Source organism: Myxocyprinus asiaticus, chromosome 45 (genome assembly GCF_019703515.2).
Source record: "Myxocyprinus asiaticus isolate MX2 ecotype Aquarium Trade chromosome 45, UBuf_Myxa_2, whole genome shotgun sequence".
Classification (NCBI taxonomy): Eukaryota; Metazoa; Chordata; class Actinopteri; order Cypriniformes; family Catostomidae; genus Myxocyprinus; species Myxocyprinus asiaticus.
The window spans coordinates 32942597-32968222 of NC_059388.1; the positions used below are offsets into that span (position 1 = coordinate 32942597).

The 25626-nt window shown below is 40.0% G+C and overlaps 1 protein-coding gene across 4 annotated transcripts in view; it reads right to left on the minus strand.

Moving 5' to 3' along the window:
* Nucleotides 1-689: 689 nt before the first annotated feature.
* LOC127435178 (protein PHTF2-like) overlaps nucleotides 690-25626 on the minus strand; it is a 29038-nt gene continuing 4101 nt past the window's right edge. Inside the window, exons 2-18 of one of the 4 annotated variants that reach the window (XM_051688433.1) lie at nucleotides 20310-20390; nucleotides 18019-18075; nucleotides 15782-15851; nucleotides 15079-15237; nucleotides 13754-13913; nucleotides 12822-12983; nucleotides 11049-11250; nucleotides 7533-7697; nucleotides 7170-7391; nucleotides 6531-6659; nucleotides 6181-6453; nucleotides 3649-3780; nucleotides 3415-3501; nucleotides 2880-3035; nucleotides 2286-2381; nucleotides 1993-2118; nucleotides 690-1879 (exon numbers count right to left, since the gene is read on the minus strand). In XM_051688433.1, the coding sequence (XP_051544393.1) occupies nucleotides 1859-1879; nucleotides 1993-2118; nucleotides 2286-2381; nucleotides 2880-3035; nucleotides 3415-3501; nucleotides 3649-3780; nucleotides 6181-6453; nucleotides 6531-6659; nucleotides 7170-7391; nucleotides 7533-7697; nucleotides 11049-11250; nucleotides 12822-12983; nucleotides 13754-13913; nucleotides 15079-15237; nucleotides 15782-15851; nucleotides 18019-18075; nucleotides 20310-20354 (2262 nt within the window). In that variant the 5' untranslated portion in view covers nucleotides 20355-20390 and the 3' untranslated portion in view covers nucleotides 690-1858. Of the gene's footprint in view, nucleotides 1880-1992; nucleotides 2119-2285; nucleotides 2382-2879; nucleotides 3036-3414; nucleotides 3502-3648; nucleotides 3781-6180; nucleotides 6454-6530; nucleotides 6660-7169; nucleotides 7392-7532; nucleotides 7698-11048; nucleotides 11254-12821; nucleotides 12984-13753; nucleotides 13914-15078; nucleotides 15238-15781; nucleotides 15852-18018; nucleotides 18076-20309; nucleotides 20391-25626 lie in introns of all 4 variants that reach the window. The other 3 variants (XM_051688432.1, XM_051688435.1, XM_051688434.1) reach the window with 3 other exon arrangements.

Consider the following 25626-nt stretch of genomic DNA (forward strand, 5'->3'; position numbering starts at 1 on the left):
AGGATAAGGTGTTGGAGTGATGGCTGCTGTCTAGATTTGATCAAAAATGACTTTTTTCAAATAGTGATGGTGCTGTTTTTTACATCAGTAATGTCCTGACTACTTTGAGATCAGTTGAATGCCACTTTGGAGAATTAAAGTACCAATTTCCCTCCGAAACAGCAAAATCTGAACATTATTCCAAACTTTTGACCGCCAGTGTATATAAACGTCATAAAGTTATTTTTTTTGGCTCAATGTTTGTGATTTTTCAGCAGTTTCTTAGGCCGAGTCTTAGAATGCATCAATCTATATCATTAAAAAATGTGAAAAGTTTTCTTTACAATAATACCAAACATGACCCTTTAAAAAAAAAAAAGAAAAAAAAAAAAATGTATAAGCCTTTAATTTTGGGTATGCCACTGAAACAGGAAATCTTTAAAAACACCTTCAGAGCTTAAAGGGTTAATTTAGGGAGTATGAGAACACCCTAAATATTAGCTATAGTTTGAGTTAAACACTTCCTGTTATTGTTTAATCATTTGGACTCCATTTTGGCTAGAAAATCTTTAGCTGTCTTCCAAAAATAGCATTACATGGCTTTAATTTTTGCACAGAAGACATTTAAAGTAGCAATAACCCCCTACCACACAAACTTCTGCGGTTTGAGCTACACAAGTCCAAATGTGAGAGTTTGAGAGCGGCACACATTGTTGTCATGAGAGATTTATTTATTTTCTACAGTAACAGAGTATGAAACAGCACAAGAGTCGTGTGTCATCTGGTCAAACCTTCATTCTGTTCGCGGAAATTAAGAAATTAAAGCATGCCAAAAAACTTCAGATATTTTCAAACAAAACTCTTCAGAAACTAAAACAGACCAGTTCAACAGAAAACAATATTCTCTCTAAAGTAAATGAGACATTCAGCTTTTGCAACATTTCTCTTTTTCCTCAAATAGTGTTTTTTGTAACATTCTCCCTCCATAAACACAGAAATGCAAGTGTCTATTTGAATTAAAACCAAACAGAAAAAACAGCAACAAATCACACACACACACTAGAAAGTAACTCTGTCAGTCCCCTTTACGAACCAAAGTTTAACAAGTCTCTGCCAAATACATTCATTTCCAGAAAAAACACAAAACATAACACTTTGGTCGTATTGCTGACTGTCCACATTATACATAAAATATTGAGACGCTTTTGACAGTGAAACATGTAACATTTTCTGGTTTAAAGTGCACATAAATCTGATGTGTTCCTACTGCAGCGGGACATTACTGAGAAAACACACACACTCATTTAAACAGACCCATGGAGTGTGTGTCGGTTACAGAAGACATCTGAAGCACCAAAATCATCGACAGATGCATTCGTTTGAAGCAGAAACTCACTGACAGTTATTGCCGAAAATCTCAAACAATCTCGTCGTGAATGTCAGTTATTCTATCTTTAGATAATTCCAGCTGTGTGTGTGTGTGTGTGTGTGTGTGTGTGTCAGTTTCATTTTCTCTTTGATCTTTTGGTTTCATTGAATCACTCTCAATGTGCAGATGATCTTAAATATCTGCTGCAACTGTAAATAAATCAAACACACGTGTGTAAATGGGTGAATGTTGACCGTCACAGCGCTGGAGTCTCTTTCCTATGAGAACGTCACATCCAGAGCCAAAATACTAAAAACAATTGTAACAGCTAAAACAAACACTTGAGAATAAAAACACTGAAAGGGTCAAATAAATAAGTGAATTGCACAAGTGAAACGTAACGTAAGCACTCCGATATGTCCTCATAAACATGGTCAGAATTCATTGTCAGCAGGTCCCTGATGAGGGCAAACATCGTCACTTCATGAAGCTGAAATCTGCAGACTGATGTCATGATTTAATCTTCCACAGCTGTGAGGGAAAGAAACGCAGACAGTGAACGACAAGCGTCACATGAACACACACAGTAGATCAGTGTGTTGTGTGAAAGAGCATTAAGGCATTACACTGAGATGACCCCTGACCTTCAGGTTGAAGCCCAACAGGTCACTGATGACCCCTGACACAGCTGAGAGAATCACCACCTGAGTGATGTTATACAGCAGAGGGTTCATCGTCAGACCGTACAAACGAAACGGAGCGTCCAACTCCTGAAACAAACACAATCAGCATCAGCAGCCGCTTCACGTGTCTAAATGAAAAAAAGAATCACTGTTTGTCTGAGGTTACGACCCCTGACAGAGTTCATTGCCAAGTGCACAGGACGGTGTGTGTGTGTGTGTGTGTGTGTGTGTGTGTGTGTGTGTTATTTGGGCACCTTTAATAATTTAGTGGCCAGTTTGAGAACGTTGTTGACGAGTGTCAGCTCTTCTTTCTTATTTGGTTTCTTCTCCATTTTCAAGTACAAATTAATCTGAATGAAATAAACACATGAGATTAATATTAAGATTGAGGATAAAGATGAGGATCTGCTGTAAAAGTGATCACAGTCTCTTAAACATCTTCAATATCAGTTCAGTGGATTGAAAGTGAAGCTCGTGAGTGTTTACCGATGTTCAATCTGAAGGACGAACTGTTTAACTACTGTTCAATATCAACTGTTGCAAGTGTTTATAGAAGATGTTGTTTCTTGTGTCCTTGCCAAGTTCAATATAGTAAATCATGTCAAAAAACAACTTAAAGGCATTTTCACCACTCCGCTACTTAAAAACACTCAAATCAACCAAAACATGTTTTGCTTATTAACAGGTTTGTATGAGATATGGATCAAACAGCATCACCTTTTATAAAAAACGTTTTATCTAAGAGACGTCCTCGATAACATATCACAGACCAAAGCGTGTGCGTGTCTGTGTGTGTGTGCACGAGAGTGCGAGTGTGTGTCTGTGTGGGCACGTGTGTGTGTGTGTACCTGTTCTGTGAGTAATATGGAGGTGTTGCTGTATTTCTTGCTGGTCTCGGATCCGAGTGTAACGAATCGCAGCAGATAGAGCGACAGCGATGCGCACCAGATCATCAGCTCCCAATTATAATGAAACTCCAGAAACGTCTCGTGAACGTGCAGCAACTGCAGCAGAAACACACGCTGTAAAACTACACGTGGACACGTCAATAACACAGTAAAACATGAGAAGACATCCACAGTGAGCCCAAAATGTATTTATTCACTTTGTCATTTAAAAATGTCTGTCACTGTGTTAGATAACAAAACATCAAAGCAAGTGACATATATTGAAGCACAAGCACACTTCTCCAGCAACACATTTGAGCAAAAATCACTCAGAAAAGGACTAAAAAAAGTTAGTTCTGAGAAAAGATCCAGCAGCATTTGAGATGTACATCACATTTTCTTTCATATTTCATATGTAATTCAGTGACATTTTAAATGTGACTTTAGTGAACAAACACTTGAGATCACGGTAAACACATCAAATACAGTAACTGACCTGAGCGCAGCAGATAAACACCACAGACAGAGTCAGAAGAAACGCAGAGGACACGATCACGTCCACTGACCGCTGAGGACCCCGTCGCTACACACACACACACACACACACACACACACACACACACACACACACACACACACACACACACACACACACACACACGGTTCATATTAGAAATCATGTCAGTATTGCTGCAGATACACAATCACAGAAATGCAGAAGATTTTGTACCTTCAGGTAAGAACGCAGCGACAGCCACATCTTTATATTCTGCACCTTCTTCAGACGGAAATGAGGCACTTCAGATTTTCTGGCTCTCCGCGCCGACGTCAAGTGACCGAACAGCTTCGCAAACAGCAGCCGCTAAAACACCGTTATCAGACACACGTTACAGAGGTCTGCGCCCTTTCATAAAACTAAAGCACTCGACAGAATTATATACAGGATTATAATGTTGATTACCACAGAAAATAATTTATACTCGTCCCTCAACTTGTCCTGCCAGCACTTGCATGAAAAAGAATGATTTGAGAGAATAATTAAACCGTTAAGTGTCAACTTTGTCAATTTGAGGTGAGACTACTTCTCCAGGCAGATGAACCTCTGCTAATGTGTTCCTGATGTCATTCCTGTTTGCTAATAGTTACATCACATCGCTTTATACAGTATTAATGGCTTAAAATGGTCAAGAAAGGAAATATTGTTTATATCTTTACACAGACGAGGTTAGTGAGCGATTCTATCACACTTTTCTCATATAATGTTTTAAATGTCTTGAAACTGTGCACTTGTATTACCTTTAATTGCCCTCAGCATCCTGGCACTGACAGAAATGTGGATACGACCAGAGGATAAAGCAATACCCTCTGTCCTCTCCAAAAACTTCTCTCACACCCCTCGACACACCAGTAGGGATGGGGGAACAGGTTTGCTCATTCCAAACAACTGGACATTTTCACCATACTCCTCACTATGTAACAACAATTCATTTGAATTCTACGCTATCACTACAATGCAACCAACAAAAATCCATGTCATTGTTATATATCCCCCTCCAGGTCAGCTGGCAAACTTTCTCGAGGAGCTGGATGTCCTGCTGTCCTCCTTCCCTGAGGATGGAAGGCCACAAGTGGATCTTGGAGATTTCAACATCTACCAAGACAAGCCCCAGGCCACTGAACTTTATGCTCTTCTGGCCTCATTTGACTTGGAAAGACTACGCACACCCGCAACTCACAGATTGGGCAACCAGCTGGACCTCCTTTTTACACGTAACTGTACCAACATGAATATTCTTGTTACTCCTTTACATGTCTCTGATCATCTATATTAAAACAGACTCCGCCTTTGGTTTCCTTTCGCCGTAACCTCCGTTCTCTTTCACCCTCACGCCTTTCCACTGCTGTCTCTCTTCCCACACAAAATTATTTTCCACCCTTGATGTAAATACTGCCACAGACACACTAGGCTCTACTTTAACAACCTGTCTAGACAGCATCTGTCCTCTCTCCTCTAGGCCACACGTATGACAGGTAGGTCTTTCAAGGTAGCGTGGAGGTGTCCAAGTCACATCAGCTACTTTCTGGGGTACCGCAGGGCTCAGTGCTTGGGCCACTTCTCTTTATATACACAACATCACTGGGACCCATCATTCAAGCACATAGGTTCTCTTATCACTGCTACGCCAATGACACACAGCTCTACTTGCCTTTCTAGCCCGAAGACAATACAGTGACTGCTCAAATCTCGGCCTGTTTGGCAAACATCTCTGCCTGGATGAAGGAACTCCACCTGCAACTCAACCTTACGAAAACTGAGCTCCTTGTCTTTCCAGACAACCCTGCTGTTGAGCACAACATCACCGTCCAGCTGGGCTCATCTATAATAACACCTTCAAAAACAGTCAGATATCTAGGGGTCGACAACCAACTCAGTTTCACAGACCACATCACAAAGACACCCCGATCATGTAGATTTACACTCTACAATATCAGGAAGATAAGACCCTTCCTCTCTGAACATCTCACACATCTGCTTGTTCAGTCACTTGTCCTAACTAGACTGGACTACTGTAACGCTCTCATTGCAGGCCTCCCTGCATGTGCAATTAGACCCCTGCAAATGATCCAGAATGCAGCAGCACGTCTGGTCTTTAATGAACCAAAGAGAGCATGTTACACCACTCCTTGTGTCTCTTCACTGGCTTCCAGTTGATGTACGTATCAAGTTCAAGGCTCTGATGCTGGCATACAGAACAGTCACTGGGTCTGCTCCAGCATACCTAAAATCATTTCTGCTGAGCTACATCCCCACCAGAAGCCTGCGGTCAGCTAATGAGTGGCATCTTGTTGTACCAACACAAAGAGGCACCAAATCACTTTCCCGGACTTTCGGTTTCACTGTACCTTGTTGGTAGAATGACCTTCCCAACTCCATCCGTGAAGCAGACTCACTTTCTGTCTTCAAACAAACGGCTAAAAACACATCTTTTCCATGAGCAGTTGACCATGCATTCATAAAAAAATAAAAATAATATACTGTATGTATGTATATATATATATATATATATATATATATATATATATATATATATGTAACTTTGGATAAAATCGTCTGCCAAATGAATAAATGTAAATGTACCTTGCACCTGAATAGTTTTACAAAGAGAGGGATGAGTCCAAAAAGTTTTCTGTTGTAATGGACATTGTCACAAATGTTCAGTTGTATTGAATGTTTAATGAAGGACTCTTGTGAACTGCTCACCTGCTTGTATGTTCTCTCTGCAACACTGAGGAGGAAGAAGAATAGCCAGATGAGACACACACGCACCACACAGCTCACGGTCACCATGACGATCACCAGGACGTCACCCGAGAAGCCGAAGGCGATGGACATGACCTCAACGGCCGACAGTGACGACAGATGCTCTGCATCTTTATATTGGAACAATCTGAATGCAAATGGAGTCAAACCCAGAGCCACAGACACCAGATTCCCAAAGATCTGATAGCCGATCCCCGGAGTGTACAGATTCACCTGCCAAACACAGGAAGTGATGTCACAGAGAGCATACTTGAAGCGCCATCTAATGAGTTTATTTGATTCAGACTCACTCTGTTCATGATCATTCCACTGATCTCCAGCACAGACATGTCAGCTTTTTTACACTCGTTTCCTTCCCACACGATGGCACTGACTCGCTCCAGTCCCGGGTTTGAACTGTGCAGCCACGGCGCGTGACCCTTATGACCCGCAGAGAGACACATTAATATCTTTCCATGAAGTTCAACACATTTACTACAACAAAACACAAGCATGTCAACTTCTGTATTTAATAGAGCAATCAATAATCAATAAGATCAACTAGAAAAATCTTAATTAAAAAATGGATTTGAGTCACTCCACAGCACTCAATACTTGACAACATTGTAGTTATTTTTATATTTTTCCCCCGTAAAGTGTAAATTCATATACACATTGTTGATTCTGATACAGAATTTGTGAATTGTAGGACAATTTCCACGTTTTACTCTATATTACTAAGAAATGAAAACACAATTTGAATAGTTTTTTTACGATTATGGACAAACTCTTTATTGTTAAGCCAAAATATGAAAATATGACCTTTTCTTTAAACACAATAAAATGAAATAACCAGTGCAGTTGACATGTCAATTCTATGTCAAATTGAGCGATCAAATGAACTACTGTGATGTTTTGTGTTTACAGGTCGTATTGTGTGTTCAACACACCTGATGAAACGGATCGTCTCTGAACTCTTTCTTGGACGAGGAACAGACGGCCGATCCGTCCGGGTCCGTCTCACTGGTGCAGGACGAGCGACACTCGGCGCAGTGCAGGAAATCTTCCCACAACACGTCTTCAGTCTCAGACTCGTGACGTGCGCTCTCTGAATCCTGCGTCCGTGAGCTGGAACAGCGAGAGCTGCAGCTGGTGCCAGACTTGAGCGTCTCCTGAAACAAACAAGAGAAATAAAGCAGAACTGAGTGTGTGTTTTTACAATCACACTGATGTGTACATCTTTGGTGGATAGAAAATATCATCATCCTGCTATGAAATCAATGTAAGTCTATGAAATGTGTGTGCATGTTTACCTCAGCTGTGTAATTGTGTTTTTTGTAATGGTGGGCTTTTCTGTTGCGCAGTGTGCAGTCGCTGGTCTTGCTGCGGAGGGATCTGTAGTTGTCTGGATCTTCTTCACTGGATGCTTCATCTGAAATGTTCTCCACACCACGAGGAACCGCAGACTCTGACAGACACTACGCAACAAAAACACTTCAGTCACTCTGTATGTGTGTGTGTAGAGAATCAAGAACTAACCCTAACCGCCAAGATGCCACTGTTGGGCCCTTGAGCAAGGCCCTTGACCCTATCTGCTCCAGGGGCGCCGTATCATGGCTGACCCTGCACTCTGACCCCAGCTTAGCTGGGATATGTGAAAAAAAGAATTTCACTGTACATGTGCAAAATGTATAATGTATGATAAATAAATAAAATTATAAATTATTCTTTAAAGAGCCTATATTATGTTCATTTACAGGTTCATAATTTTATTTTGGGGTCTACTAGAATTGGTTTACAAGCTTTAATGTTCAAAAAACACATTATTTATTATATTGCTGCAGCACCTCTTTTCACCCTCTTTCTGAAACGCTCTGTTGTAGCTCCCGTCTCTTTAAAGCCCCCCTATCCGAAAAGCCCAGTCTGCTCTGATTGGTCAGCTGGCCCAGTCTGTTGTGATTGGTCAGCCGCTTAGAGCGTGTGTCGGAAATGTAACGGCCCTTACCAAAACCGAGTTTCAGCTTAAAGTAGCCCTTAGGCGGGCATTATGCAAATGTTACATAGTGATGTAGCTATGTCACGGAAGTAATGTCTGGACTGCACACAGACGTTTCAGACAGTTCTGGAGCGGTGTTTTCTGTGAGAGAGAGTAACTCCCTTTGGCGTGGACTTTGTGCTTTGTAACTTTGTAGACCTTTTACATGCACAAACAGCTATATTACACACTAAAGGAAAGGTAAAATCCCAAAAAGCATAATAGGGCCTCTTTAAAAAAAAATACTGGAACTGAATAATTTATGATGTTAAGATTAACAGTTCTTCTGATAACGGAACACTGTACTAAAATACTCCGACAGCATTTCCTGTGCGAGAGCACTGATGGCTTTATATTGGGTCACATCTTCATATCACAATGTCTTTCCTGGAGACATGCAACAACAAACACACAACATGATCAGTGTAGTCTGTAAACAAATGACCTTATTTACACCTGATATTAAGATCTGTTTCAGGTAATCTGATTACAAGTGGTCAGCATTAAATAGAAGTGTAAACGGGGTCTAAAACATTTTGTGATCTACACACTTTTTGTATGTCACCCTTGTTCTTATAGAATTTTTTTGCAATATTTTATTCTATTCTATATTAGAAGAAAAACTTTGCTTGAGAACTTCATGGATCTTTTTCAGTGTGTCTGATATCAACATGAAGTGACAGATGAGAAGCACACACATCTGAAGCTCAGTTAATATAAAAATAACAAATCAGCTCGAAATGTTGCGTTTGTGCTTAAATTTAATCTGCATCGGGGAGAAAAAGCGTGCAGCTTTCTGTGTCATTTCTGATATTTTTGTGGTATATTATCATGCAGTAGCACATTGACAGTGATTAATGTGTCGTCATGAAATCAGAGACCCTCCCCTCCAAATCTGAACACAAGTGGTCACCGGAGACTCATTTAAGCGACCATTTAAGAGATATCGATGTGATCGGACTAGACTAGATCTTAATACCAGGTGTAAACAGGGTCAATGACTCTAATGAATCAGTTGAAAAGACTCACATACGAGTCATCAGTTTAATTACTAAATATACACATTCACTTAGAGTTTTGTTGTAAAATGACACTTCAGTTACAGTGGTGGCCAAAAATATTGGCACCCTTGATAAATATGAGCAAAGGCGGCTGTGAAAAATATATGTCTTTATTGTTTATCCTTTTGGTCTTTCCTTCAAAATATTCACAGAAATCTAACCTTTAACTGAATAAAACAACTGAAAGAGAGGAAATCTCTCATTATTAAATAAATATTTTTCTCCAAAACACGTTGGCCACAATTATTGGCACCCCTAGAAATTCTAATGAGTAAAATATATCTGAAGTATATTCCCATTCATATTTTAAATGTTTTAGTGCACCTGGGTGACTAGGAACATGAAATTGTTCATCCATGACTTCCTGTTTCACAGGGGTATAAATATGAGGAACAAACACGCCAAATTCCCTTAATCAATCACAGTGGGTTAGACTAAAGAATATAGTTCTGATGTGCGGCAAAAGGTTGTTGAGGTTCACAAAATGGGAAGTGGCTATAAGAAAATATCCAAAGCATTGAAAATGCCCATTTCCACCATCAGGGCAATAATTAAGAAGTGCCAATCAACTGGAGATCTTAAGAATCGGCCTGGAAGAGGACGTGTGTCTATATTGTCTCCACATACGGTAAGGAGGATAGTTCAAGTGGCCAAAGAATCTCCAAGGATCACAGCTGGAGAATTGCAGAAATTAGTTGGGTCTTGGGGTCAGAATGTCTCCAAAACTACAATCAGACGTCACCTACATCACCACAAGCTGTTTGGGAGGGTTTCAAGAAAAAAGCCTCTGCTCTCATCCAACAACAAACTCAAGCATCTTCAGTTTGCCAGACACTACTGGAACTTCAAATGCGACCGGGCTCTATGGTCAGATGAAACAGCAAACACCAGAGATGGGTATGGTGCACAGAAATATGAAGTACCACCCAATGCCCACGGTCTTTAATGTTGTGGGGCTGTTTTTCTGCCAGAGGTCCTGGACATCTTGTTCGGATACATGGCATCATGGACTCTATCATATACCAACAGATAAAAAATCAAAACCTGACTGCCTCAATGAAGCATACAATGGGCCCTGGTTGGATCTTCCAACAGGACAATGATCCAAAACAAACATCAAAATCAACACAAAAATGGTTCACTGACCACAAAATCAAGGTTCTGCCATGGCCAACCCAGTCCCCTGACCTGAACCCCATAGAACACCTGTTGGGTGAACTGAAGAGGAGAGTCCACCAGCGTGCACCTCTGAATTTGAAGGATCTGGAGAGATTCTGTATGGAGGAATGATCGGAGATCCCTTGCCATGTGTTCTCCAACATCATTATGCATTATAGGAGAAGACTCAGAGCCGTTATCTTGGCAAAGGGAGGTTGCACAAAGTACTGAATACAAGAGTGCCAATAATTATGGCCAACGCGTTTTGGAGAAAAAATATTTATTTAATAATGCCCATGTTTCAATTGTTTTACTTCAATTAAAGGTTAGATATTTTTTAATGAAAGTTTTAAAGGATAAATGATGCAGATTTTTTTTCACAGCCTTCTTTGCTCATATTTACCAAGGGTGCCAATATGTAACAATAAGAATGTCAGTATTGTAAAAGTATTGTTTTTGTTTAGTATAAAGTTAGGATTACTTGTTGGAAAGAGCTTCTTGAAAAGTACAAAAAGAATCATAAATGGAACCAGGATTGTTAAATAGCTTGTGATTCCCTGAGTGTGTTCTGATACCTGTCCTGTAGGGGGCAGTTTCAGGTTGTTTCTGGTGTGCCGCAGGTTCCAGCATGTGTCATTGGGTCGCAGCAGGTCGCAGTGCGGTTCGTGCAGCTGTAAACACTCCTCGCTGCTTTTGCTGGTGACTCGACCATCCAGAGACACGTAACCGTTATCCGTCTCTGTAAATTTATCCATTGACAGCTTCGACTTTTTAGACCTGCTGGAAAAACAGCGACTGCTACTACAGGATGTAAAGCTTTTGTTCCAGCAAGTGCCATAAAATCAGCTGTAAGTCCAGGTTTTGTTTAGAAAATACTAACGTTACACAATTAAATTATGCAGAATTTGAAACATGAAGCAAATGAAATAAAGTGGCAACGAAATCCCTTTTTCTAATGAAAAAAAACCAAACCAATGAGAACATCTGAGTAAAATCAAACACAAACCTTCAGCATGAACAGCATTTACAGTTCAGAAGTCTGACAGCACCAGTGACAATCATTCTTTTATAAATTCATGGCTCTTTTTCATTAACATGTTACTATGCCTTTTCCAGTAGGTTAGCGTGGATGATGAAATTGGAAAAACATATATAATATCTAATAGATAAATCTGGAAGATTATATTTTTTAATTCCCCTTGTAGCCATAGTCGGACAAACATTCAAATTCCTTTGTTCTAGTCTTCATCTTTATATTCTCATTGGACTTTTGTCTTACACCTCTGACCTCAATATCATTGGATACTTAAAGGACTTTCTCAGGTTACAGATTCACACCTGTACTTAATAAATAGTGCTAAAGTAAATCTCTCTCTGTCGACACATTCTCTGCTTTGGTAACATTAATACTCTCTACAATAAAAATTTTGGACAAAGATGAGTCAGATTTATTTTCCACTGGATCAGGATTTTTTCAAAACAGCAATATCTAGCCAGTGAAATATTTTAGAGCCCAGAATTACTAGAAAAAACATAGTCACTAAAAATGTTTCCATTATTTTCATTTTTGTTTTAGATTTTCTCCCCAATGTAGAATGCCCAATTCCCAATGCGCTCTAAGTGCTCGTGGTGGCGTAGTGACTCTCCTCAATCTGGGTGGCGGAGGATGAATCTCAGTTGCCTCCACGTCTGAGACCGTCAATCCGCGCATCTTATCACGTGACTTGAGTACGTTACTGCAGAGATGTAGCGTGTGGAGGCTTCACGCTATTCTCCGCAGCATCCACGCACAACTCACCACACACCCCACTGAGAGCGAGAACCACATTATAGTGACCACGAGGAGGTTACCCCATGTGACTCTACCCTCCCTAGCAACCGGGCCAATTTGGTTGCTTAGGAGACCTGGCTGGTGTCACTCAGCACGCCCTGGATTCAAACTCACGACTCCAGCTGTGATAGTCAGCGTCTTTACTCGCGGAGATACCCAGGCCCCCCAAAAAATGTCCATTATTTTTTATATTTTATTCATTTCCCTGACTTTTCTAGGCCTGTAAAGCACAATTCCCAATGGAAACATGAAATCTGACCATCTGTACAAAAAGTTCACATGATCACTTAGTCACATGGAAATTGTGCGCAATCTGAAATATTTATTTCCTTCATTTACCATTTTCTTTACATATCTGAAAATCCCTAAATCTTTCCAGGTTTAAACAAGCCTTTGATTGGGAGATTTTCACTGGTGTGGTCAGGGTCTTTTGGACTCGCTGTATGTTTAAAGAAAGAGACGATACAGCCATGAAGATGACAGAGGAAGTGACAGAAAAAGACAGACAGATACACACCCCGCTTTAAAGAGATCACAGCAGAAATCTCTGAGGAAAGAGGTGAAGCCACGCGTGCCGGCAGACACAGAGCCTTGCGGCGCCCCCTCCTGCGTGTTATCGGTAGTGCTAGAGCCGTCGCCTTCTCTATGAATCTCCAAATGAGCCGCTTTTCTCAACTTCCTTCAGCGAGAGACATTCAGAGTGATAGACAGTTCAGAGTTTCCCCAAAGACAAGATGAAAAGCAAAAAGCTTGAAAGAGACGCTGAACTGATGATCAGAACATATAAATGATTTATGATTAAGAGTGAATCACAATCAGTCGAATCAGTGATTTCATTTCCATTCATGTTTCTAGAAATCAATGTACAGAGACAAAACTGATCATTTGTGATTGTTATGGAATTTATATGGAATTATTTGATGCTAAAAACAAAATTGACGTCTCGATAATGTCTTAAGAATCCAGATTAAACCATCCTCATTGCTTGTTTTGATTATACAGTGGATTTCTGTTTAGTGTATTTATTGCAGGATTAGACCTCTGACTAAATCAAAATATTCATACAATCATCAAATACTCCGTTTCCACTGACAAGGTGTCAGAACCGGTGCTGATCTAGAACCGTTCCGCACGTTTCCACTAAAGAAAAAGAATCAGCTGCGCTCCAGATCCTAAAACCTGGAACTGATTACATCAGCATTTATAATTCACTGATGCAACACACATTTAGCTCCTCCTGACACCATCTGTCTGACATGAAACAAACTTCTGACCCTTATATCAAAGCTCATGATATTAGAAAAACTCTGAATCAAATGACTTAGATATGTTAGTAGAAACACGGTCAATTCTGAGAGACGTTCACAGATCACCTGACCGAACACCAGCAACATTTCAGTGGACAACATCTCACACACACACACACACACACACACACACACATCTCACCTGCGTCTCTTCCCACTGCTGCTGGTTTTGGGTGTGTGTGTTGAGACAATCTGACAGTGAACGGTTCCTAACAGCAGCATCAGCCAGATGGAGCCAAACACCTCTGTCACTGGAACACCATGAACACTCGAGATACTGAAGAACAACAGAGCCGCAAACACTGCAACACACATACACAATGATTAGGTCACTGACCAACATATAAAAACAATCAGTGAAATAAAAGCTTCATTCTGTTTCTGTCCAATCAAAATCAAGGAGAGACTCGCTTCATCATTCAGCCTGGAACTTTCCAGCAGCACCTGTCATCTCTTCAAAGACACGTCAGTCACACACACCCACATGTAAATAACATCAGCACGTCAGAGGTGTGTTCTCTCTAACACACACTCGCACTTGCACACGCACTCGTACACTCACTATATGAACACACACACACACACACTCACTATATATGAACACACACACACACACTCTCTCACACACTATATATGAACGCACACTCACACTCTCACACACACTATATATGAACACACACTCACACTCTCACACACACTATATATGAACACACACATGCACACACTCTCTCACACACTATATATGAACACACACACTCTCTCACACACACACACACTCTCTCTCACAGACTCTATATATGAACACACACACACACACACTCTCACACACACACACACACACACACTCTCTCTCTCAGACTCTATATATGAACACACACACACACACTCTCACACACACACACACACACACACACACTCTCAGACTCTATATGAACACATACACACACACACACACACACACACACACACATACTCTCTCACACACTACATATGAACACACACACACACACTCTCTCTCACAGACTCTATATATGAACACATACACACACACACACACACTCTCTCTCACAGACTCTATATATGAACACATACACACACACACACACACACTCTCTCTCACAGACTCTATATATGAACACACACACACTCTCTCACACACACACACACTCTCTCTCACAGACTCTATATATGAACACACACACACTCTCTCACACACACACACACACTCTCTCTCACAGACTCTATATATGAACACATACACACACACACTCTCTCTCTCTCTCACAGACTCTATATATGAACACACACACACACTCTCTCACACACACACACTCTCTCTCTCACAGACTCTATATATGAACACAAACACACACACACACTCTCTCTCTCTCTCTCTCTCAGACTCTATATATGAACACACACAGAGTTGTTCTGGTGTAATAAATCACATGTTTGAACGATTCTCACCTTGCAGCAGGTAGAGCGACAGCAGCAGGTAAAAAACGCCTCTGGACGTCACCTGAATCCACCAGCGGAAGAAGAACGGGAAGAGGACCACACGGACGATACCCTTCCGGGTCAGAGACGTCCACGGACTCTCGGGCTTCGCCTTTGCAAATGCAGAACCTGATGACAGATAAAAATCAAAGTGAATATATAGAAAATATATATAGAGCATGAGGGTGTCAGGTGATGTGATGATGTCATCGGTGTCTCTGTCTCATTGCAAAGAATCGTGGCGAATTTAACAATTCTAGTTGCGATTTTACTTAGTGGTTCCAGTTCATTAACTACACCATTAATAAATATTTATTTATTTGAATAACTGGTATAAAACAAGAGTAGGTCAAACATGATGTAATTGAGTTCACTTCAGTGAGTCAAGAACTGATCTGATTGATTCAGAGTCATTAGACTGATTCATACCAAGAAGTTCAAACCAGTGAAGTGATTCATTATACAGAACTGGCTCAAAGGATTCATCGATCGACACTCAACGCGTGTTACTTTGTGCAGCTTAAACATTTGTGTAGATTCTTTAGCGCTGCAGTGTTGTCAGATGATTTCAGTTCAGTGTTAACAAAACCAAACATCACGAAAATGTGTCAGTTCCAGTATTTTGTATTTATATTTTTAATTTGAAAGTTTTTAAGTTCCAAATCCAACTCACCTCTGACCAGATCCACATCAATCAGGTCGGGCTTCACGTGACCCGTCTTCTTCGGCTTGTTCCTCAGACCCTACAGAGAGACAGACAGAAACACATCAGACAGTTGTGTGATATATGAGATCATTATTATGAGGTGAGGTTGAAAATCATGCATGTTAACACACACAATTACACATCACATGTGTTTGACTACTGAAATCATGAGCACTGAGTATCTGAACAGACTGCAATAAAGAAATGATTTTAATTCAGTGCTGCTCTTTGAACAGAAAACTCAAAGCCAAACATCGATAAACATCGACCTCTTGACCTGTCTCGAATCCACCGCAGACAGTTTTATATCAATAATATTCTTCATATCTGAAAAATGACCCCTCAAAACCACGAGAATCAATCTGACATTCATTATTAAAGTACAAAGTTTCTATAGTTACACTTATCACTTTTATTAAGTGATTTACAAATGTAATAATACAAACAGAAGCCATGAGAAACAGTCGACAGTTACACTGATGAATCACATTACTTCACCACACAATCTTTTATTACATTATTCATTTTTTTTTTATTTTCTCCCCAATTTGGAATGGCCAATTCCCAATGCGCTCGAAGTCCTCGTGGTGGTGTAGTGCCTTGCCTCAATCCGGGTGGCGGAGGACGAATCTCAGTTGTCTCCGCGTCCGAGACCGTCAATCCGCGCATCTTATCACATGACTTGAGTGCGTTACCGTGGAGACATAGCGCGTGTGGAGGCTTCACACTATTCTCCGCGGCATCCACGCACAACTCACCACACGCCCCACCGAGAGCGAGAACCACATTATAGTGACCACAAGGAGGTTACCCCATGTGACTCTACCCTCCCTAGCAACCGGGCCAATTTGGTTGCTTAGGAGACCTGACTGGAGTCACTCAGCACACCCTGGATTCAAACTTGCGACTCCAGTCGCTGAGCTACACAGGCCCCAATTTTATTCCAAAATTAACATTAATAAACAGAACTATTTATTGAACAATAGTGTCTTCAATAATATTACTGATGTTGTGATTTTTGAAAAGCAATAAGCTACATGAATCACAATGATTTGACCAACATTAAGGGGATTTTAGGCCAAGCGCAGCGCTGACTCTGGTAAAATCACTGTAACATGTTTTCTCATGGATTATTGCTTTATTAGACATGAAAGAACAGTAGGTGTAAGTCACTCAGTACATTTACATACGCTGTTATTTTTTATATTTAAAGGAAAGTGTTAAATACACGTGCCAACTGTGGTCTGAATAACATGTATACATGCTGGACGAAACTAAACTACAATCACATTATCTAGGTCGGTTAGACTAACTTTCCACCAGTATGATTTCAGTCAGACTAGAGTTTACGTGACATTTTAAACAAAACAAATTATTATTTCAGTCCGACTGGAATCGAATGAATCAACTGTCATGTTATTCAAAACCTATATGATGTTTCACAGAAGAAAAAAAAATTCATACAGCTTTGGAATGACATGAGAGTGAGTAAATGATGACAGAATTATCATTCCTTTAATATCTGTCTTTAGTTTAGAGTGACATTCAATCAAACCTCAGAAGTCAACAGTCAGTCATAATAAACCCTAATGAGATGTGTCCGTGTACACAGCCTAAACATGCTCACACACACACACACACACACACACACACACACACACTACTCAAAAGCATCCAGTTGTTAAATCATGATTGACGGTCTGGAGAATCCACACACAGCGACACTGCACTACTGCACTACTCACCCGTCTAATAAACTGCTTGTTGAGGAGGACAGAACGAGAAACATTTCACTGGAAACAGAAAGAGCTGAACACACACACACACACTCACAGCACTTTCCACAAATGGGATACAAAATAGGGCCTGAAACTTTTAAAGACAGTAATTTTCTTCTTTTTCAACGGTCTCTTTACCTGCAGAATATCTAAAGAGGTCAAATGAAATGTTTTAGAAACTCTATTGTTTTGGTTTTTTCACATTTGGGATGTTTAAATACAGTTTAAAACCCTGATTTCTGTGATTGTCATTTTGCCAGGTTAACTTGATCTAACATGTCTAATAGTTTCACAAACATTACATTTTGTGTCTCTAATGCTTTTTTTATAAAGTCATGGGACACCAAAGTGTATGATCTTCATGGAGAGTTCAGAGACACTTGAACAGAATGAAGAATGAGTGAAATAAAGCGATTGACACGTTACCTTGATCTCGCGCTGTTCTACTGATTTCTCCCATATCTGCTGATCATACGCACCGATCTAACACACACAAACACATTATACATCAAACTGTGAATTTATTTACCTTTCTAATAAACATTATACTGTGTGTCATCCTTTCATCAAACACTTCAATTCAGACAAATGAATGAGGCGGTTATCAACATCAACTCATATCTGAAGTGATGTGTATATCGAGGGTTAGAATTGAATATAAATAAACAGACAGTATTAGACATCACAAATAAAAACAATAGAAGTCATTATGATGATGATGATGATGATGATGATGGTGTGTGTGTGTGTGAGAGTACAGATTATCTAAAAAATGGTAATAGAGTGTAACATCTAAATGACTGAAATTCCACAACAAACAACATCATTAAAGACAGACAGACAGACAGACAGACAGACAGACAGGTCTCATCTCCACACTGATCGTCACATCAACAGTTTTCATTTCAGTGCGGTTCATTTAAGAACTACGAGATGAAGATGATCAGAATGAAGTTTTGTGTGGAAACACGACTGTAGCGACGGCCGCACATGTATGTTTTCCACAAGCAGAAGCGACACAGCTGATTGGTGTGACTGTTGGCGAGGACGACAGATGACATCTGAACACTGAAGGTGAAGATGGCGACGCTGGACTGATGTCATCTCCATGGAAACCACTCAATAATTAACAAGTTCACTCTCATTAAACATACAGTGAGTGAACAACTCGTTTCATACAGTGTGTGTGTGTGTTAGAAAACAGTAGTGAGAAATCTCATCAAATGTCTCTTTAGAGACTGGTTATGACCCTGTCTGTCTGCCACCTGCTGGCGTTGTGTTTTCTCGTGTGGTGTGTGTGTGTGTCCATGTCTCCGCAGGTGAATTCTGGCCTGATGATTGATTGGGAACACCGGTGCGCAGTTTTTCCAGTCTATTTAATCCGCTTCTTTTCAAGTGTTTGACGAGTCTCATTCCCCTCTGGGCTTCATTCAACACACACACCTCTTGTTTTTGTTTACTATGATTTATCTGTTACTCGAGTATGGTTGAAAATCCCTGTTTTTTGAATTGGAACTTATCTCCCCCGTCTTTCTGGTTGCATCTTCGTAAATGAAGACGTAACAGACCTGACAGGTAGAATGATTCATAAATGTGTATGTTTGTGTGAGATACAGGCTGATCCTGCACTATGTTGCTAAAGCAGCCAGTGAGTTACATAATATCAACCTGTAATGCAGTGAAGGACGGACACACACACACACACACACACACACACACACTAAACAGCTTCTTTCTAAATAAAAACCAACAAGAAATGACATCAAACTTCCTGCTACTATGGAAACACAACACTCAACAGTGCTGTAGAGGGTCCCGCCTGAAACTAACAGAACAGTGTGTGTGTGTGTGTGTGTGTGTGTGTGAGAAAGTCTAAATAAAGTTCAGATGTTTTTGAGCAGATGGCATGACTGATGGCTGTGAGGTAACACCCATCACACTCATCTCACACACACACACAGATTATATATTCCACTGAATCATCCCATGATTTACTTTAGTACTTCACCCTAACTAAATTCCAAACAAAATAAAATTTTTGGAAAAATATTCCATAATGTTGATTAATAATTCAAAGTACCATTTATTACCTGTTGTGATAGTGTATCTTTAACTGATTCAGTAATTAGTGATTTTCACCAGCGTTAATGAATGTTTCTTGATTCATTTACATGACAGTAATGACACGAGTCAAATAAATGAATCTTCTTAATCTTTTTTAAGGGTTAAAAAGTGCTTCATAAGAGTTATTTGCTTGTGAATCAGATGATTGTGTTTGTGTGTCATCAGTCTTCAGATCACAATAGTGCCCATTTATAATCTTTATTTCACAGCACAATCTCTCATCACATTCAATTCAGACTATGAGAAGAACCTCAAACTCATTTCACTTTCAGTATTTAAAACATCAGATCAGTTCTGAATAACACCTGGATCTTTCTCAAAATAAAATCCTTCAGCTTAAAAAGCTTTCTTGGTCCAGAAGAGCAGAAATGAGTTTCAGATCAGAGAATGAAATAAAAACAGTGCGACAGACTGAACTGTCTCCAGATTATCACAGACATCACATGATCTTCATCTCAAAATCCATCATCATCACTTCATTATAAACACACACACACACACACACACACACACACAGAGAGAGGTGAAACACATGAAGTCATCTGAGTTGAGAAAGAGAAACATCATTAGATGAATATAAATCTGAGTCTCACCTTCTTCTGGTACCACAGAACTGCATCACGCACTTTAGACGCCATTTACATGTCAGAGGTCACGCACTCGATCATTTTAAGCTGTGAACACACACACAGACAAACAGACAGACAGTCAGTGAGACAGGCGCTCTGCTGTGTGACGCACTAAAGCTCCTCTTACCTGCAGCACAGGTGTGGCCAAAACCAACCAGTTTCTCACACACACATACTTATATAAATGTGGACACATCATACACTATATTTACTACAGACTAACACAAACTGGAGAAGTTTCAAGAATCAATTTATTTACTTTATGAACGCTTTTACTAGACTGTCACCAAAAAGAGCATTACATCACTTCTCCAGACATTTAGCAACCAAATCAGACCAAACACACACACACACACACACACACACACACACACACACACACACCCAGCACCTGGTCACGACAGAACTGACAGAACTGACAGACAGACAGACAGACAGACAGACAGACAGGGTTGTTGTGTGTGTTTTAATGATTTCTGCAGTCAGTGATTACAGCAGTTCATTAGGGGTTTTGGTTAGTTACTTTATTTGACCTAAATAAGACACAGGTGGATCTACAGATTCATACAGGTGCATTAGTGGAGGTTGAGACTCCGCCTGTCTATTTTGCACCAGATCCTTCAGATGCGTCATTAGACTTCAGATAAATCGCGGTACAAATGCGTACCAAACTGTATAATGAAGAACTGATGTATTCCAAGTCTAGATAAACTTGACAATAGATTTGATTAATATGACTAATAAACACCCCCCATTAGTGACCTAACACCCCCCTGTCTACTGATTTGATCTCAGCACACCCTGTCATTCTTTGAACACCTAATCTACAAAGGACTCACTGTATTTCAAATCATTTGTAGGTATACTCAAACTCCTGCAGATATAGTTCAGACATAAAATTTTTTTTTTTACTGTAGACTAAAAGTTTTTTTTTTTTTACAGTTTAGATCAGAAAATGAACTTGCGTTACAAATATGGAATTAATGCAAAACGCAATATGGCCTTGCACGATTACTAAACAGCAAAAGGCTGCTTTGGTTTTTGTTTTTTTCTCCCCAGTTTGGAATGGCCAAGTCCCAATGCGAATCTCAGTTGCCTCCACGTCTGACACCGTCAATCCACACATCTTATCACGTGACTGGTTGAACACGTTACCGCGGAGACGTAGCGTGTGTGGAGGCTTCGTGCTATTCTCCACGATCCATGCACAACTCACCACACGCCCCACCGAGGGCGAGAACCACATTATAGCGACCACGAGGAGGTTACCCCATGTGACTCTACCCTCCCTAGCAACTGGGCCAATTTGGTTGCTTAGGAGACCTGGCTGGAGTCACTCAGCACACCCTGGATTCAAACTCACGACTCCAGGTGTGATAGTCAGCGTCAATACTCACTGAGATACACAGACCCCCCTCAAAAGGCTGCTTTTTAAACTCTGCAACAAAGCTGAAATCTTCTTCTAAAAATCTTCATTTGTGTTCTGCAGAAGAAAGAAAGTCATACACATCTGGGATGACATGAGGGTGAGTAAATGATGACAGAATTTTAATTTTTGGGTGAACTGTTCCTTTAAGCATTCAGCTGTCAATGCATGTGATTAATATGTTTGATGCAGTTAAGGCATTCATATTTAATGCCTGGATAAAATAACACAAGGTACAGTGATATACACACATTTGGAATAATATACATGAAGTAAAACAGGTATAATATATGATGCATAACATTAAATATCATAAATCACTGCATCAAGGTCTTTATTACATATTTGTATTGAATTCAGATTTCTTGTGCGTGTGACGAGAATAAGAGAACAGAAATACACTCAGGATTTGTTTGTATATGAATATGCTATAATAATGTTATTAGCAGACTTTCAAAAACTGATGGGTTTATGTGTGCAGTACAAAGAGTTCATGAACTGCAACTTATTTTTAAGTAGATCGTTTTCATCAGTCAGATAATCAGATTATTAATGACTTTACATTGAAGTTACTTTCTAAAATCAATCAAACCTGTGAAAAATGGGACACTAATAGCTCTTTTAGTACTTTAATACTGACTGAACAATAACAAAATTACAGCAACATGGCTAAAGAGATTCAATGCATTTCTAAATATGCAACTTGACTTTCTTATCTCAAATACACTGCAGTAGTATCTTCAGGTGTGTGTATGTGTGTGTCTACAACCTTCTTAGCTGTGTGTGGCATGCATGTGTACAGTACGTTTGTTGGTGTGAAAGACCAAATACTAATGAACTGAAAACACATTTGCAAACAGCTTTGATAGTAAAACCAGTGTGTATTTGAATGCTTGTTGTTTCTTTTCGGTGTGCATATGCAGGTTTGCTTGTGTGTTGCATCATACATGTGTGCATGTACAGCATGTCTGTTTGTGTGCGTTTACACAACTTTACAGCGAGTGGATTATTTCTACCTCCCCGCTCGTGTTCGGATGAATTGAGTATCCTTTATCACTTGCGCATCTGTAACGCTAATGCATTGTGTTTGTGTTTTATTGTATAAAAAACATAAAAGATCCATTTGCTTAGCGACTGTGACGAGGAGGAGGGCGGGGTCGGGTCGTGAGGACACACGGCCCCGGCCCTGGGTCGGGCTAATCAGCCGGGAGGGGGATAAAGACGAGCCGGAGGCACCAGTTCGAGAGAGAGAGGGAGACGCACGCGGCCGCATTGCATGTGTGTCTGCGTTTGTTTATGTTTGTTTTATGTTGAGTTTAATCATTAAACTTTGTTGTCTGTTCAGCTGCTTCCCGCCTCCTCTTTGCCTGTCCCTTACCCCTAACCCAAAATGATGCTGATTTGCCAGAAAATATAAAGTTCAAATGCAAGTAATGTTAATTCTCAAGTACCTCAGTAGATGGGTGAAAAATATATAATAGTTATAATATTTCATGTAAAATAAATTATTATAAAGTAAATATAAATGTACAGCGGCAAAATCCATATTCTTTTCTTTCTTCATCATTATAACTTTGTAAAGTTTACCTCAGAGATTCACTTCTCACTCCGAGCGCTCGTGCAGGTTGTGAGTGATGCGTGTTGTCATAGCAACAACAACATGTTCTGTTTACATTTGTCTTACGAAGGCCGTCTCGTTTAAACGAAGCTCATTCTAAGTTTAGGACACTCAGTATCCACCTTATTCAGCCCCGCCCCTTTTCCGCACTCCGCTCTTCTGAATTTTGTCATCTAACTTCCTGTTTGTATTGAAGCTACTGAGAATAGTCGATCAGAATGGATTATGTGTGCGAGCACAGAAGTTGGTGTGAGTGTACAGCACCTCTTTACAGTGTGAAAATGCTCACGAGGTGTTTTTTCTGTCACACATGGAGGTAAACATTCAGACACACTGCACTTTTTCATGATACAAGCATTTAATTGTTATACATGTAATTCTACTTAATTTTTAGGTTTCAACTTAATAATTTTTGTTAAAATGTGTAGTTGATATGAAATTTTCAACAGTGACCGCTCGTATTATTACACATGCAAGTTCAACATTAAAGAAAATTACAATTGTACTTTTTAAAAGTTTATTTCTCAGCCTACATTTTTTAAAGGGTTAAATGTGATTAAGCTTGTTGAAAACGGGATATAAAATAAAACATACACTTTCACATGTATATATGTGTATATAAATATAGTGTCACCCTCCCCCCGTGCCGGTTTAACACTCAAAAAATCTGCTTACCTCAACTATAACACGATGGGTGAATGACATGAGAAGAGGGTCAGAGGTGTCGTACAGAGATATTTTAATGACTTTGTGTTGTCTCTTGGAGTTTTATGAGCACAGAACAATATCAGTACGTCCACAGCATGAAGATCTTGTGTATTTATGAATGAAATACTCGTTTTAAAATCTCCCGCTCTGCCTTCTGTTGTTATGACATCTCCTGAACACTTTAAATACTCATGATAGTTTACGACATCTCTATAACCGGTAAATCCACTTCAGTAGCTAATTACACTTAATACATCAACACCATAAACTGATCAGCCACAACATTAAAAGCACCTGCCTAATATTGTGTAGGTCCCCCTCGTGCTGCCAAAACAGCACCAACCCGCATCTCAGAACAGCATTCAGAGATGATATTCTTCTCAGCACAATTGTACAGAGTGGTTATCTGAGTTACTGTAGACTTTGTCAGCTCTAACCAATCTGGTCATTCTCTGTTGACCTCTCTCATCAACAAGTGTTTCCGTCCACAGAACTGCCCCTCACTGGATGTTTGTTGTTTTTGGCACCATTCGGAGTAAATTCTAGAGACGGTTGTGTGTGAAAATCCCAGAAATACTCAAACCAGCCCATCTGGCACCAACAATCATGCCACGCTCCAAATCACTGAGATCACATTTTTTCCCCATTCTGATGGTTGATGTGAACATTAACTGCATCTCCTGACCCGTATCTGCATGATTTTATGCACTACTTCCACATGATTGGCCAATTAGATAATCACATGGATGATTGTTGGTGCCACACGGTAGGGCTGCACAATTAATCAAACTAATCGAGATTACAATTACGGCTGCCTCGATTATGTAATCGTGAAAACTGACGAGTGTTCAATATAAGTCTGCTCCTGTTGTGTCAATGGTTTCTATTTACAATGTGTTTTTGCAGTGGTTGAGTATTCTAACCAATCACAGACATGTCCGTTGAGCAATGAAACAGCAATGGCCAATCAGAGCTGCTTAGATTAGTCCTCCGTCCAATCAGTAATGACAACTGATCCTAATGCGCAAGTTTAAACCATCTGAATGCCAAGATATTACTTTATGTTCCAGCTCTGTTCGCAGTGGCACACGAAAATGAATACTGAAGAAACATCACCTGACACTTGAAAAGAAGCTGTAGCACAAGAGCAAAAAGCACTTTGGGATTATTTTGGATTCATTGCATATTGCACCGCTCGCTTTGAACGTAGATGTTAAATACACTGCAAATGAGCAACACGACAAAACTAAAACACTCCCGTTTTAATCGAGTTATAGATGCGGTGCAAATAATTGATTTATGATGCTGCTTAGACAGCTTTGTTTTTAATGAGAGCATTAGCGAGAGAGCAGAACTTTGTGTGGAGCATCACTGAGCTCGTGTCGTAATGCAGATCTGAAACCTGCAGTGAGTGACAGCAGTCATTGTAATGGGACAGTTTGTCACATTGCTCGATTTCTGTGTACAGTTTATTAAAAATGTAATTTAGTTTAGTTTTGTCATGTAAGTAGGCCAATGTGAATTTGATT